At 35.1% G+C, this 11844-nt stretch overlaps 2 protein-coding genes across 2 annotated transcripts; both read right to left on the bottom strand.

Annotated features, from left to right (window-relative positions):
- Window positions 1-501: 501 nt before the first annotated feature.
- Window positions 502-5393, bottom strand: LOC104895151 (ras-related protein RAB1BV; the record flags this gene model as incomplete). The annotated part of the gene is made up of 7 exons (XM_010681581.4): window positions 502-853; window positions 983-2759; window positions 2865-2962; window positions 3450-3515; window positions 3980-4080; window positions 4183-4255; window positions 5246-5393. Coding segments are annotated over 6 exons (603 nt in total), but the record flags the coding sequence as incomplete, so codon positions are not given.
- Window positions 5394-5584: 191 nt separating this feature from the next.
- On the bottom strand, window positions 5585-6021 carry LOC125498275 (uncharacterized). The gene is made up of 2 exons (XM_048646231.2): window positions 5875-6021; window positions 5585-5797 (listed from the first exon to the last, which is right to left on the bottom strand). Exons 1-2 carry the CDS (start codon window positions 5971-5973, stop codon window positions 5585-5587), a joined length of 312 nt encoding a protein of 103 aa, XP_048502188.2. The 5' UTR covers window positions 5974-6021.
- Window positions 6022-11844: the final 5823 nt, after the last annotated feature.

Below are 11844 nucleotides of genomic sequence, written 5' to 3'. Positions count from 1 at the left end.
ATGTGGTAGATATATGGGCAGCAGACGTAGAAGATGTAGAAGTCGATGTACACAACAAGAATGTCAGACTTTAGCGTCCGCCAAAATCAGACGCTAAAAACACGGAATCGGACGCTAAATATATTAGCGTCCGCCGACGGACGCTAAACGGCTGATGCAAAACCCTTGGTCGCTAATTCTCCAAATAGCGTCCGCAAAACGGACGCTAAATATTTAGCGTCCGATATTTCGAATTTAGCGACCGGTTCAGCCAAGACGCAAATTAGCGACCGTCTTAAGCCGTCGCTAATAATCAGCGACCGCCTTAAGCCGTCGCTAATAATTAGCGACCGCCTTGAGCCGTCGCTAATAATTAGCGACCGCCTTGAGCCGTCGCTAATGTCCTTGACACGTTTTCTATAGCCTATTCTTGGTAGCTTTTTTCTTTTAATTAATTGATATTAAATGTAATAAGATATGAAATAATGCAAATACCATACTTCTTTTATTAAGGCAAACAAATTAATAAATTCAATTATTATTGATAATAAATGTAGATACAAGTGAAAAAATAATTCGAGAACTAAATTCTAGTATACTTAGAACAAAATCTAATACAAATCTCATATAATTACATGTACACTAATTTAAACTCCACAACAAAAATCTGGAACAAAACTAAATATTTTGAGTCAACAAGGACTTTAGAAATGCAGCCCACCCACCACCCATCATTATAAATAGCATCTATAAGTATCTTGGCCTTAGCCAATGCATCCATCACGAACCAGCTCAAGGAAACGAAATCATCATTCTCTATGGTCTTCACTCGAAATAAGCAAATTCCTCCAGTTTTCATGATCATCATTCTGAACTGCACATAATCAATCAGAAAGTCCTCAGTGTTTCTTTCAGTAAATTTGTGCTAAACATCCAATTATAAATTACTTGTATCATTTAAGCAAATTCAAAGGTAAAGTAAAATAGATCAGAAAAGAGAGACCTGAGCTGGGGCACCAGGAGGGAGCATAGACAATAGTACTTCCCTAACAACCTGTTGTTGCTGTGGGCGTGATCTTCCCTGCATTACTCTCTTCGATACATCGACAAATCTCTCGTAATCATACTTAAACCACCCATCATTCTCCTGCTTTCTCTTGCCAGAAGATGAAGCAAACTTCTCCATCTTCCTAGCAAAAAGATTCATGAAAATCATCTCAAAGAACCCATCTTTGTACTTTGTCTTCTGCCCCATAGGAGCAATCTGACTTGTTGGCTCTGCTATGCCACATCTTACTCTACTCATGTTGTTTCGCCTTCCATATTTATATTTCTGCTCGAAGCAGTTAGTTGTTGTACTATTAACTCGGAATTGGACGGGTTGGAAACTCAATACCACCATGAATATGTATAATCCTCCCCTTGATATGGTATCTCTTCTACTATCACTGGTGTATTAGTAGTGTGTTTTTACAGGGTAAACAGATAACGGGAGTTTCTATAAGCGTGTGTCCAAGTCTAACACAAGATTGTGTGTTTTGTTTTGATAAGGGGACTTGGTTTATTCTCTTCAGTTTAAGGATCATAACATTAAACAGGAAGTAAAACTGAGCTAATTGTGTGGCTCTGGATTATTAGAAAACAATGCGATTTATTTTTATTTTTATTGAATTCTTTCCCGAAGCTCCTTATTAATGAAAAGACAAATAATGAGTGTCTAAGGGTTTGTTCGACAAAACTAACCAAAAATGTTTGGAGTAAATTACTCAAATAATACTTGGTGAATCCATAGCCCAAGCGTTTATCAAATTTTTTCAAGATCTTCCGTAGACCAAATAGAGAAAATTTTGTTAATTTCTATAACAAATACAAAGCAAAGTTATGGGTCAGTGAACTAGACTTAGGTCCAATCCACCATTTGAGGTGATTTTATGTTAGTTAAACATTAGGTTTTGTTTGCTAATGGCTTGTAATTCTTTGTTTGGTGCTGCAAGATTCCACTATATTCCATATAGGCCTGATATGATGTCATCAGATCAAGAGTCTTTTTTTGCTAATGGGAATATTCTAGGATGAATAATGAATTTGGGATTATGATGTAATCACGTTGGAGAAAGATAATAGTGGCATTTCATTCTGTAGTGCAATATGATTAAAGATGGTCTTAGAATTTAGATTTACTATATGTGTGATAAGGTCATGTACAAGAAAGAGCTAACACATAACTATGCACCTTAAAAGATGAGATCCACAGGTCACAAGATCACAAGTAGTGATTAAACTCAGTAGTTATCTAAGGCCATGATTTAGTGATTAAAGGCTTATTGGTTAGCTTAACTTAAGCAACTGACTGAACAGGTTGCCTGGTAAAATGCTTGCTTAACTTAAGCTATTATATCAAGGTGACAGCAAGTTCAGCATATATGACATATGGGAATCATTAGCAAAAAACAGTTCATAAAGGAGAGTGAAATGGAAAGGGAATACCAACTTAAGAAACTTGGCACCAAAATACATCTATAATAATTAATGATGATTTTAAGCTAACTTCCTCACCTTTTCAAAAATGAAGATCTTTCAAAGTCTGGCATATCACAATTTGCTGGTTGCCATCTATAAGCCCACATCTCTGATAGCCAGTGCTTGCATTTTGAGCATAATAACTAAATATACCAGGATACAATACTAAGCAAGCACATCCTGGGGAATTCACTCACAGTTTCGAAGAATTTAATCCCGTACTCATCAGCTAGAGCTTGTCCTTTAGCTGTAGGCACAGCCTGAAGAAATGTAAAACGAACATTCATAAATCTATGGGATCATGGAAGGCGTACTGTGTAGACCAAGCAAGCAAAACTGAAAAGCGAACTATGCAAGTTGCTTACCCTTTTACTCTCATCCATGTCAGCCTTGTTCCCTACCAGAATCTTGTTCACATTATCAGAAGCATGCTGCTCAATGTTGCGTATCCAGTTTCTGATATCTGAAAAAAAAACCCAAAAGCAATGCTGAAATACCAAATGCAAGAGGTTCATCTCTAGTCAAATGACTAGCCTAACACCAAATAGTACATAACCATCCACCTAGACCTCCAGAAAAATTGAACTAAGCTAACAACGATACTGTAACAGCAACAACCAGTAACATGGACAGTGATTTCTCAACAGATGATCGAAAGCATTAAACCCGGCCCAGAAGCAGAGATAAGAGAGACTCAAGGTCTCGTTCTTAATAACATATCTTCGCAAGGCAAGGAAAGTGATTTACTGTTGAATTACATAACCATCCACCTACACCTCCAGAAAAATTAAACTAAGCCAACAACAATACTGTAATAACAACCAGTAACATGTATAGTGATTTCTCAACAAATGATCCACAGCATTAAACACGGCCAGAAGCAGAGATTAGAGAGACTCAAGGTCTCGTTCTTAATAACGTAACTTCGCAAGGCAAGGAAAGAGAATTACTGTTGAATGACGACTCATCAGTAACATCATACACCAGCAGAATACCCATGGCTCCACGATAATATGCTGAAAAGACAGTAGCAAAAGGTTAAACTACAAGGGCGTAACTTGAAATAATTTTAAGATACATACAGCCGCGAGAATAATCAGAAAACGGTTAGTCCCTCTGTTCCCAATATTATCTTCTCAGTTGAAAAATACAAACAAAAAAGAATTCAAAAAATCCCATCATAATGTTTTTCCTAAATCTTAAAGAGAATTCAGGGACAAACTTTTAGCATTATTACTGACATTCTCTTTGAGGAGGAAATATGGGACAGAGGAAGTAATCGATACATACAGATAGGGAGAACCAAACATAGAAAGCCTAGCACATTCCAGACAATCCTACATCTATAGCTGAAATAATAATAGATGGTAAACCACTTGCAGTTTACATGAATGGAAACTTGGCCAACAAAAGATTGGCATGCTATGTTACGAGCACAGACATAAAATATAATCTTATATGTGAAACACTCAAAACATACCCGTTGTAATAGTCCTGAACCGTTCCTGACCAGCAGTATCCCATATCTGCAGTTTAATCCGCTTGCCATCAAGCTCTATGGTCCGAATCTTAAAATCAATACTGCACAAAGCGGTACATTATTACAGACTTGGGGTAGTACAAAAAGTTCGTGTGCTTGCCATATCTGAAGTATTTGTTCATGAACCAAAGTACTAAACCTACCCAATGGTGGTGATGAAACTCGTTGTGAAGGAACCATCAGAGAACCGCAGGAGGAGGCAACTCTTACCCACACCTGCAAAGGCAGTTGGCATGGTGAATGCACATTTGTAATTTTAAAAAGTTAAGAGATTCTTGTCGTACAAAACTGAAAGCAGTTCAACTATGAAAAAGTAACAGCGCAAGGGGTTTCTCCACCCATACAGCTGCACTGTAAGTAATGCCAAGCAGAATATAAATTTAGAAAAGAAAGGATATTCAGTATCAAGCTATGGCAATTAAGACTATCATAGAATGGGGACTGTTGAGTATCGAAAACTAATATTTCCTCCGTTCTTTTTCTATTGCAACAATCACCAAATTGTGTAGTTTCACATCTATTGCAACAATTTCAATTTTGGTTAAAGAAGCAACTTTAGTTGACAATATTGTCCTTACTTTATCTTACTAAAACTATCATTACATTTTGCCTCATAAAGTGGCTTTTACTTTATCAAGGATATATTTATCTCTCCTACTCTAATTAATTAGAGGGGTACCTTTATGCTAAACTATCCACCTTAGCATAAGACTACCAAATTTTGTAAGTGAAAGTAAGATCAAGACTCTGCTGAAATTATTTCTGATGAATGTTTTGTGGGTAATTAATCAAAATTTTATGTTTGATCCGAATATCAATCAGAGAAGAACGGAAAAAAAACGAAAAACTGATTTCCAAATAAGACGAAAATTCATGCCCAAAAAAAACGAAAAATCATGCCCAAAAACCAGATCTGGAAACAACACCCAAAATCGCGAAATTGAAAAATTGAATAACCAAATCGAAAATATAAACACACAAAATCAAAATCTCATAAAACAGAAAACTCAAAAAAATAAAGAAAATCGAAAAACAACAAAAATTAAAAAATCTTAGGGAATTCAGATCTAGAAAAAACCAAAAAACCAAGAATAAGAAAACGCAAAACGAAATTAAAAAAGCAAAGAAAATCGAGAAAATAAACTACATAATCAACAATCAAAACTAAAAAAAACAAATTTATTAGTTAAATCTGAGTACAAATACCTGATTTCGTGAGATCTGCAAGAAAGAGAGAGCACCAAAATGTGAGATGAGAGTGAAGAAGAGAGAGAAACGTGAGATGAGACTTGAGAGTGAGGAAGAGAGAGGCGTGGGTTAGGAACTTAGGGTTGATAGTTTGGTCGACCGGAGTTTATTTTTTATACCTCTTATTTAGCGTCCGTACGACGGACGGTATTTTAATTACACGGACGCTAATTAGCGTCAGTCTAAAAGAACGGACGCTAAATCTCATAAAGCGGACGTTAATTTGCATCTGTCTTAAATCGGACGCTAATTTTAAATTTACCGTCCGCTTGTATCGTCGGACGCTAAATACAGACGCTAAAACGACGGATTCTTGTTGTGATATCCAGCAGAAGTAGGCACGCCCTGTACGATGTGGCCATGTCCAGCTCGGCCAACAGCATCAACACACAGTCCCCTCATAGTCTGCAATGTCTGCGCATACAAGTCACGCACCATATCTGGAGGCAATGACTCAGAAGCCTCTAGCACAGTACCGCACCTATGAGCAATATCAGATAAAGTATGTGCCTGAATAGAAAGAAAAAAATACATATTATATAGTTGTATAAATAAATAAAAGTGCAACTTAAAATCAGTTAACTTACCAATACTATATCTGCAGACGCAGGCTGATAATGTGTAGAAGGTGGTCGCCTCGATGGATTCGTCAGGCGTAACCTCGTGATGCGACGAAACCATATCATATACTCGTCAAAGGCAGGAGTACGACCACTAAAAGGAGTGCCCTGAACTATGTGTCCTCGCGCTCATCCCAATGTGCAATGTAAGGTCGATGTCTGAGCGGATAGTTCTTTTCTTCGACCTCCGATCTATGGCATGAAGGGTTGTGCTCGTATCAAAAGGTGCGGGAATCGTCTGCTCGAATCCAAACTGGCGCATAACTCGACCAGGGAAATGGAACTCTACAATGTCGAAACAGATAAGTGGGGCCATGGTGCGCCATACATGTCGATCAGCTCGACATATAGCAGGTAACAACGCCAGTCTCGCATCAGTATATGGCTGCCAAGTCATCTACAAAAAATAGAATCTTACAAATATTAGGCAAAAGAAGAGTCTACCAATGTATATAAGTTAGGGAAGTACGACCCTATGTACCTATTTTTCATCTATACTAGTAGTATTTACAACTTAAACACAACAATTCATGCAAAATCATGACCTTCCTCAAGTTGCTCAAATCCATTTTTAACCAACCAACAACTAAATTATACTAATCAAACAACTAAATTATACTAATCAAACAACTAAATAATATGCTAATAACCTTCGAATTATACTAATCACCATCTAATTATACTAACCTTCAAATTCATACAAAATCAAACATCACAATATGCTAAATTTTTAACCATCAACAAGTAATTATACTAATCAAACTTAACAATTTCCATCTAACAGTTACAAACCTAAAATACATAGCAAATATAACATTCTAAGCAAATTAAATAAAATTAAAAAAAAAAAAGAAACTCACAAAAATCAGGCGAAAGTGGTGAGAGCTCCGGCGGTGAGGTGCGGCGAGGTGCGGCGATGTCAGGTGCGGCGAACGGCGTGCGGCGAGCGGCGAGCGGCGTGCGGCGAGCGGCGAGCGGCGTGCGGCGTGCGGCGAGCGGCGAGCGGCGAGCGTCGTCGGAAGAGAGAGAGGGAGAAGAGAGTTTGAGAGAAGTAATTTCGAAATCTGATAAAATTGGGGAGTTAGGGCTGGAATTGGGGATTTTTGTAAACCGCTACTCGGAGTAGCGGTTTTCTTTAATGAACCGCTACTCCGAGTAGCGGTTTACTACGGGTCCAACAATCTTGTAAACCGCTACTCGGAGTAGCGGTTCATTAAATATAACCGCTACTCACAGTAGCGGTTTAATTTAAATATAACCGCTACTCTGAGTAGCGGTTTTTATGCATTAACCGCTACTCCGAGTAGCGGTTTTACTGCAGTTTTAAAAAAAAAAATATTTTTCGCGTGCCGTCCTACGTGGACGGTACGCAGGGAAATAAAAAATTTTGTCACACATTTTGGGAATTAATCCCCTTTTTGGCATTATTCAAGGAAAAAATTCCACTTATATTTGTGGAAAACATGATAAAAAAAAACATGGCAAGATAATAGCAGGAAGAACTTAAAGGACAATAACAAGAGAAGAAAAAAATACCAATTGGAGAATGATCAAATTTTGAAAGCAATTAAACTTCTATTGAGAATCTCAACACATTTGGGAATGAAAATAGTCAAATTGAAATTTAGGATTCTTGAGAGAATGAAAACTACTTAGAAAACTAAAACTCTCGATAATGAATAATTTATATTCCCTTTCTAATTTAATTACAAGATAAAGAAAGTTTGATGAAAAGTGCGTCAAAAACTCGAAAAATTACTTCGCTCGACAGGGAGGGCAACTCCGCCTAATTGGGCAGAACATGACAGAGTTATACTCGCCAGACATGGCTCAATAAAACAATGTAACCGGCCTGATCGGGCCATGAGATGACACCCCCTTGTCGAGCGGATAGTAATCTTCCATTTCTTGGATTCAAACGCTTCCAAAATGTAGTCATGTACACCTAAGGTATGTCCAAAATTAGCATCAAGGATCTCCAAGTCAAATTGAATCTCGAGCCTGCTATGTCAACAAAATCTTCCCCGATCCATCAATGAAAGTATATATAGAATGGAGGAAAACTGCAAAAACCTACACAATAACATGAGGAAAAAATACACAAATTACATCTCGGAAAAAATTGTTAGTACAATTAGCTCAAAGACTTCAAATTTCACCAAAAGTATAATATCAAGGAATGGGGTAAAAATTATATATATAATGAATGCCTCAATCACCTTTAGCAAAATTTCATTTATTAACCACTAACGTTCAATGATATCATATTCGTGCTAATATTATTAGTGTTAAAGTACATATCAAATATTATCAATTATTGTAAATACACCATATTTCAGGTTATTTGGAAACTAACTTTCCTTCCCTATACTATAGTCTTTTCAAAAACATCTCACCGTAAATATTTTTTAAATTTTTTTTTCTGATTCTAACGAGTATAATTATTTTTTAATATTACACTTGACAACTTACAGTTAGGGCCTATTCTCTTCGGCATAAAACAGCTGAACTGAACTGAATTTATTGGAACTGAACTGAACTGATTGGAGCTGGACTGAACTAAACTAAATTAAATTGAATTGAATTAAATTGAATTAAATTAAATTAAATTGTATGTAATAAATATATAAATAATATTTTTAAACAATAATAATATGAATATTAAATAATAATTATAATGATAAGTAATAATAATGAATAATAATAATAATAATAATAATAATAATAGTATTTTGGATATTTTTAAATGATAGTTATAAATAAATAATATTAATAATCATAAATTAATAATAATAACAATTAATGATAATAATGAAAATTAATAATAATTATTTTATATTATTTGTATTAATATATTAATACTTGATGATGATATATAATAACAATAATATCTAAGAAGTAATTTAATATTACTATTTTAATAATTAGATTTAATAATATAATAATATTTAGTAATAAAAATAATGATTGGGTTGGACCGCGAAATTACATCATAAACAATCTTGACGCGATTTGATTGTTTTATGGGCTAAAAAACGCTGGTTGATTTGTGCTTTGACCTAAACCAAGCCATGTTCCTCCTAATAATAATAGTAATAATAATGAGTAAAGCTATAATAAACAAAATAATATATAGAAACAACAACAACAACAATAATAATAATAATAATAATAATAATAATAATAATAATAATAATAATAATAATAATAATACTTAATAGTAATGATATAAAAATCCTCTCTCAAAATGCTCCTAGTGTTAACCTGGTTTGGATTTGTGCCCAGACAGTTTGAGATTAAAGGATGATAAGGGAAAATCCTCTCTCAAAGTACTCCTAGTGGAGATTGAGGCCCGAAAATTCTTTTCTTACCAAGTTACCACTAGGCCAAGTTTAGCTTGTTACACAACCAGGATTATGACTATATGAGTATCTACCGTACGCACTAGTTTTCTCCCAAGAAGCAAGCAACTACAAAGAGATTTGCGTATGCAGATATACTACAATAAACATGATGCAGGTATATCGTAAGCCATATTGTATTCCTTCGAATTGTTAGCTTTTTAGGACTTGGGAGTATCTTATGATTTTATATTTTGATCGTATGTTCATATTAAGCATGGAGAATCTCTGACTCTAATAGACTATGAACAACAAAAAGAAGAAATGGTTAAAAAAAAAGTAAGGTGAGTTTTTCATTAAAGACAAAGCAAAAAAACCCTACTAACATAGGCTGGCTAAAACACTATTCACCTTTCTTCTGTCGTATTTCCTGAACTACGCTACAGTTTTCAATTTATGGTAAGATGCAAGAACAAAAGGAGAACCCAAGAAAATGAAGGCCCTAGTTCGAGAAGATAAATACTAATAGTTAGATATTTTCATTAATTTAATAGACATCATTAAGTTTAGTTTCCTTTAATTGGGTTAAAAGCCTAATGGTGGGAAGATAACGGTTAAATATATGAACAGTGTACTAACTTTTTCTTTGACAACTATCTAGTTGCTTTTGCTACAATTTAATAACGTTGAAATGCAAAAGTGAAAAGATAAAAACATATAATCCTTGAGTATCAATCTAATTATCCTGTTATGGATGTGCATGTAATACTCCATCCGTCTCATAATATAGTGCCTACTTTATTTTTTGGTGGGTCAAATTTTAAAATCTTTGACCGAATATTCTCATTTGTATATATAAAAAAAAACATATTCATGTGGGATCTTATTAGATTCGTCTCAATGTGTAGTTTCATAATATCAACTTTTTATATTTTTTTATTAATACGTTATTGAAGATATTAAAGGTCAAAGTTACGTCTTGGAGACCGTGCAAAAAAGAAACAAGCACTATAGTATGGGATGGAGGGAGTATATATTAACTTCTTTTTCCCACAAAACTGATGATTTGCAAAGAATCGCATATATATTTTCTGAGAAATGAAGTAAGCAGAATAAAGAGAATAAATTGTAAATTATACAGCTTCAGAAAAACTCTTATTTCTGTAATGAATGATTTAGTTTGCAAAGTAAAGAAGTACATATATTTATACTAGAATGACCTAGAGCTACAACGAATCTTGTTACAACTAATTATTAACAAAGATAACTAACTAGAAAGGTGGGAAGAAGAGTTAGGAGGTGGACGTGAATAGTATAATCAACCAATCCCAACTTGGAAAGAAGAAGCCTGAAGTGAAGAGAGGATAATGACTTAGTAAAGATGTCTGCAAGTTGTGATTGAGTAGGCAAATACGAGAGTTACAATAGACCTTCTATGACTTTGTCCCTTGTAAAATAGTAATCTATATCAATGTGCTTTGTTCTTTCGTGGAAGACATGATTCTTTGCTTTCTTTGCTATATGAAAGGCCCTTTTATTGTCACAAAACAAAGTAACAGGTCTAACTTTAGTAATTCCCGATTCCTCCAATAACCTGACAACCCAAGTAACTTTAGCAGTTGTTGCCATTTCCCTGTATTCAGCCTCTGACGAGGATTTGCTTATTGTACTTCGTTTCTTGGATTTCCAAGAAATTGGTGATTTACCAAATAAAAGATTGTAACTCGTAATTGACCTTCTGGTGTCATTACATGCTCCCCGGTCATAGTTAGAAAAGGCTTGTAAAGTCAATGAATCATGACCAGTAAGAAGAATTCTTTACCCTTGAGATCGGTTAAGGTATCTAAGGGTATGAATGAAAGCAATTAAATGTGAATTTTTGAGACAGTGCATGAATTAACTTAAGGTTTGTACTAAGTAAGCTACATCGGGTATAATGTTGGTAAGGAAGTTAAGCTTACCAGCAAGTGATCTATAAATCTCTAGTTCAGGAAGAGTATCACCACAATAGCTTGAAGCTTAATATTAAGAGGGAGAGGTGTAGATGCTTTCTGAGTGAGATCAAAACCACAATCAACAATCTTTTCTCTTGCGAACGACCCCTTCTCCAACCTCAATGCCAAGGAAATAGTGAAAGATGCGCAGGTCTTTTATACTGAAAGTATTGTGAAGGTGTGTCTTCAAAGTAGTGATGGATGACATATTTGCTACTAAGGATGATGTCATCCACATACACATCAGTTATGGTTATGTGTTGTTCAGATCTTTCAATAAAAAGATTGTGATCATTCTTGGATTGAAAAACCTTGAGCAGTAATTTTAGTCACAAGCTTGACAAAACACTGCCTAAAAGCTTGTTTAAGACCATAAAGGGATTTTCTAAGCTTGCACAAATGATTGTGTGGCTTATGGAACCCAACAGACACTTTCATATACACCTCTTCATGCAAATCTTCATGGAGAAATGCATTAGTGAAATCTAACTAATAGATAGGCCATTTGTGATGAGTAGCAAGAGCAATAAGGCACCTAATGGTAAGCATCTTGACCATGGGAAAAAAAAGTCTCCTCATAGGCTATACCATGGCTTTAATTG

Source organism: Beta vulgaris, chromosome 6 (genome assembly GCF_026745355.1).
Source record: "Beta vulgaris subsp. vulgaris cultivar EL10 chromosome 6, EL10.2, whole genome shotgun sequence".
NCBI classification, from domain to species: Eukaryota; Viridiplantae; Streptophyta; class Magnoliopsida; order Caryophyllales; family Amaranthaceae; genus Beta; species Beta vulgaris.
Note: the sequence above shows the minus strand (reverse complement) of the source record. Positions and strands in the feature narration are given on the sequence as shown.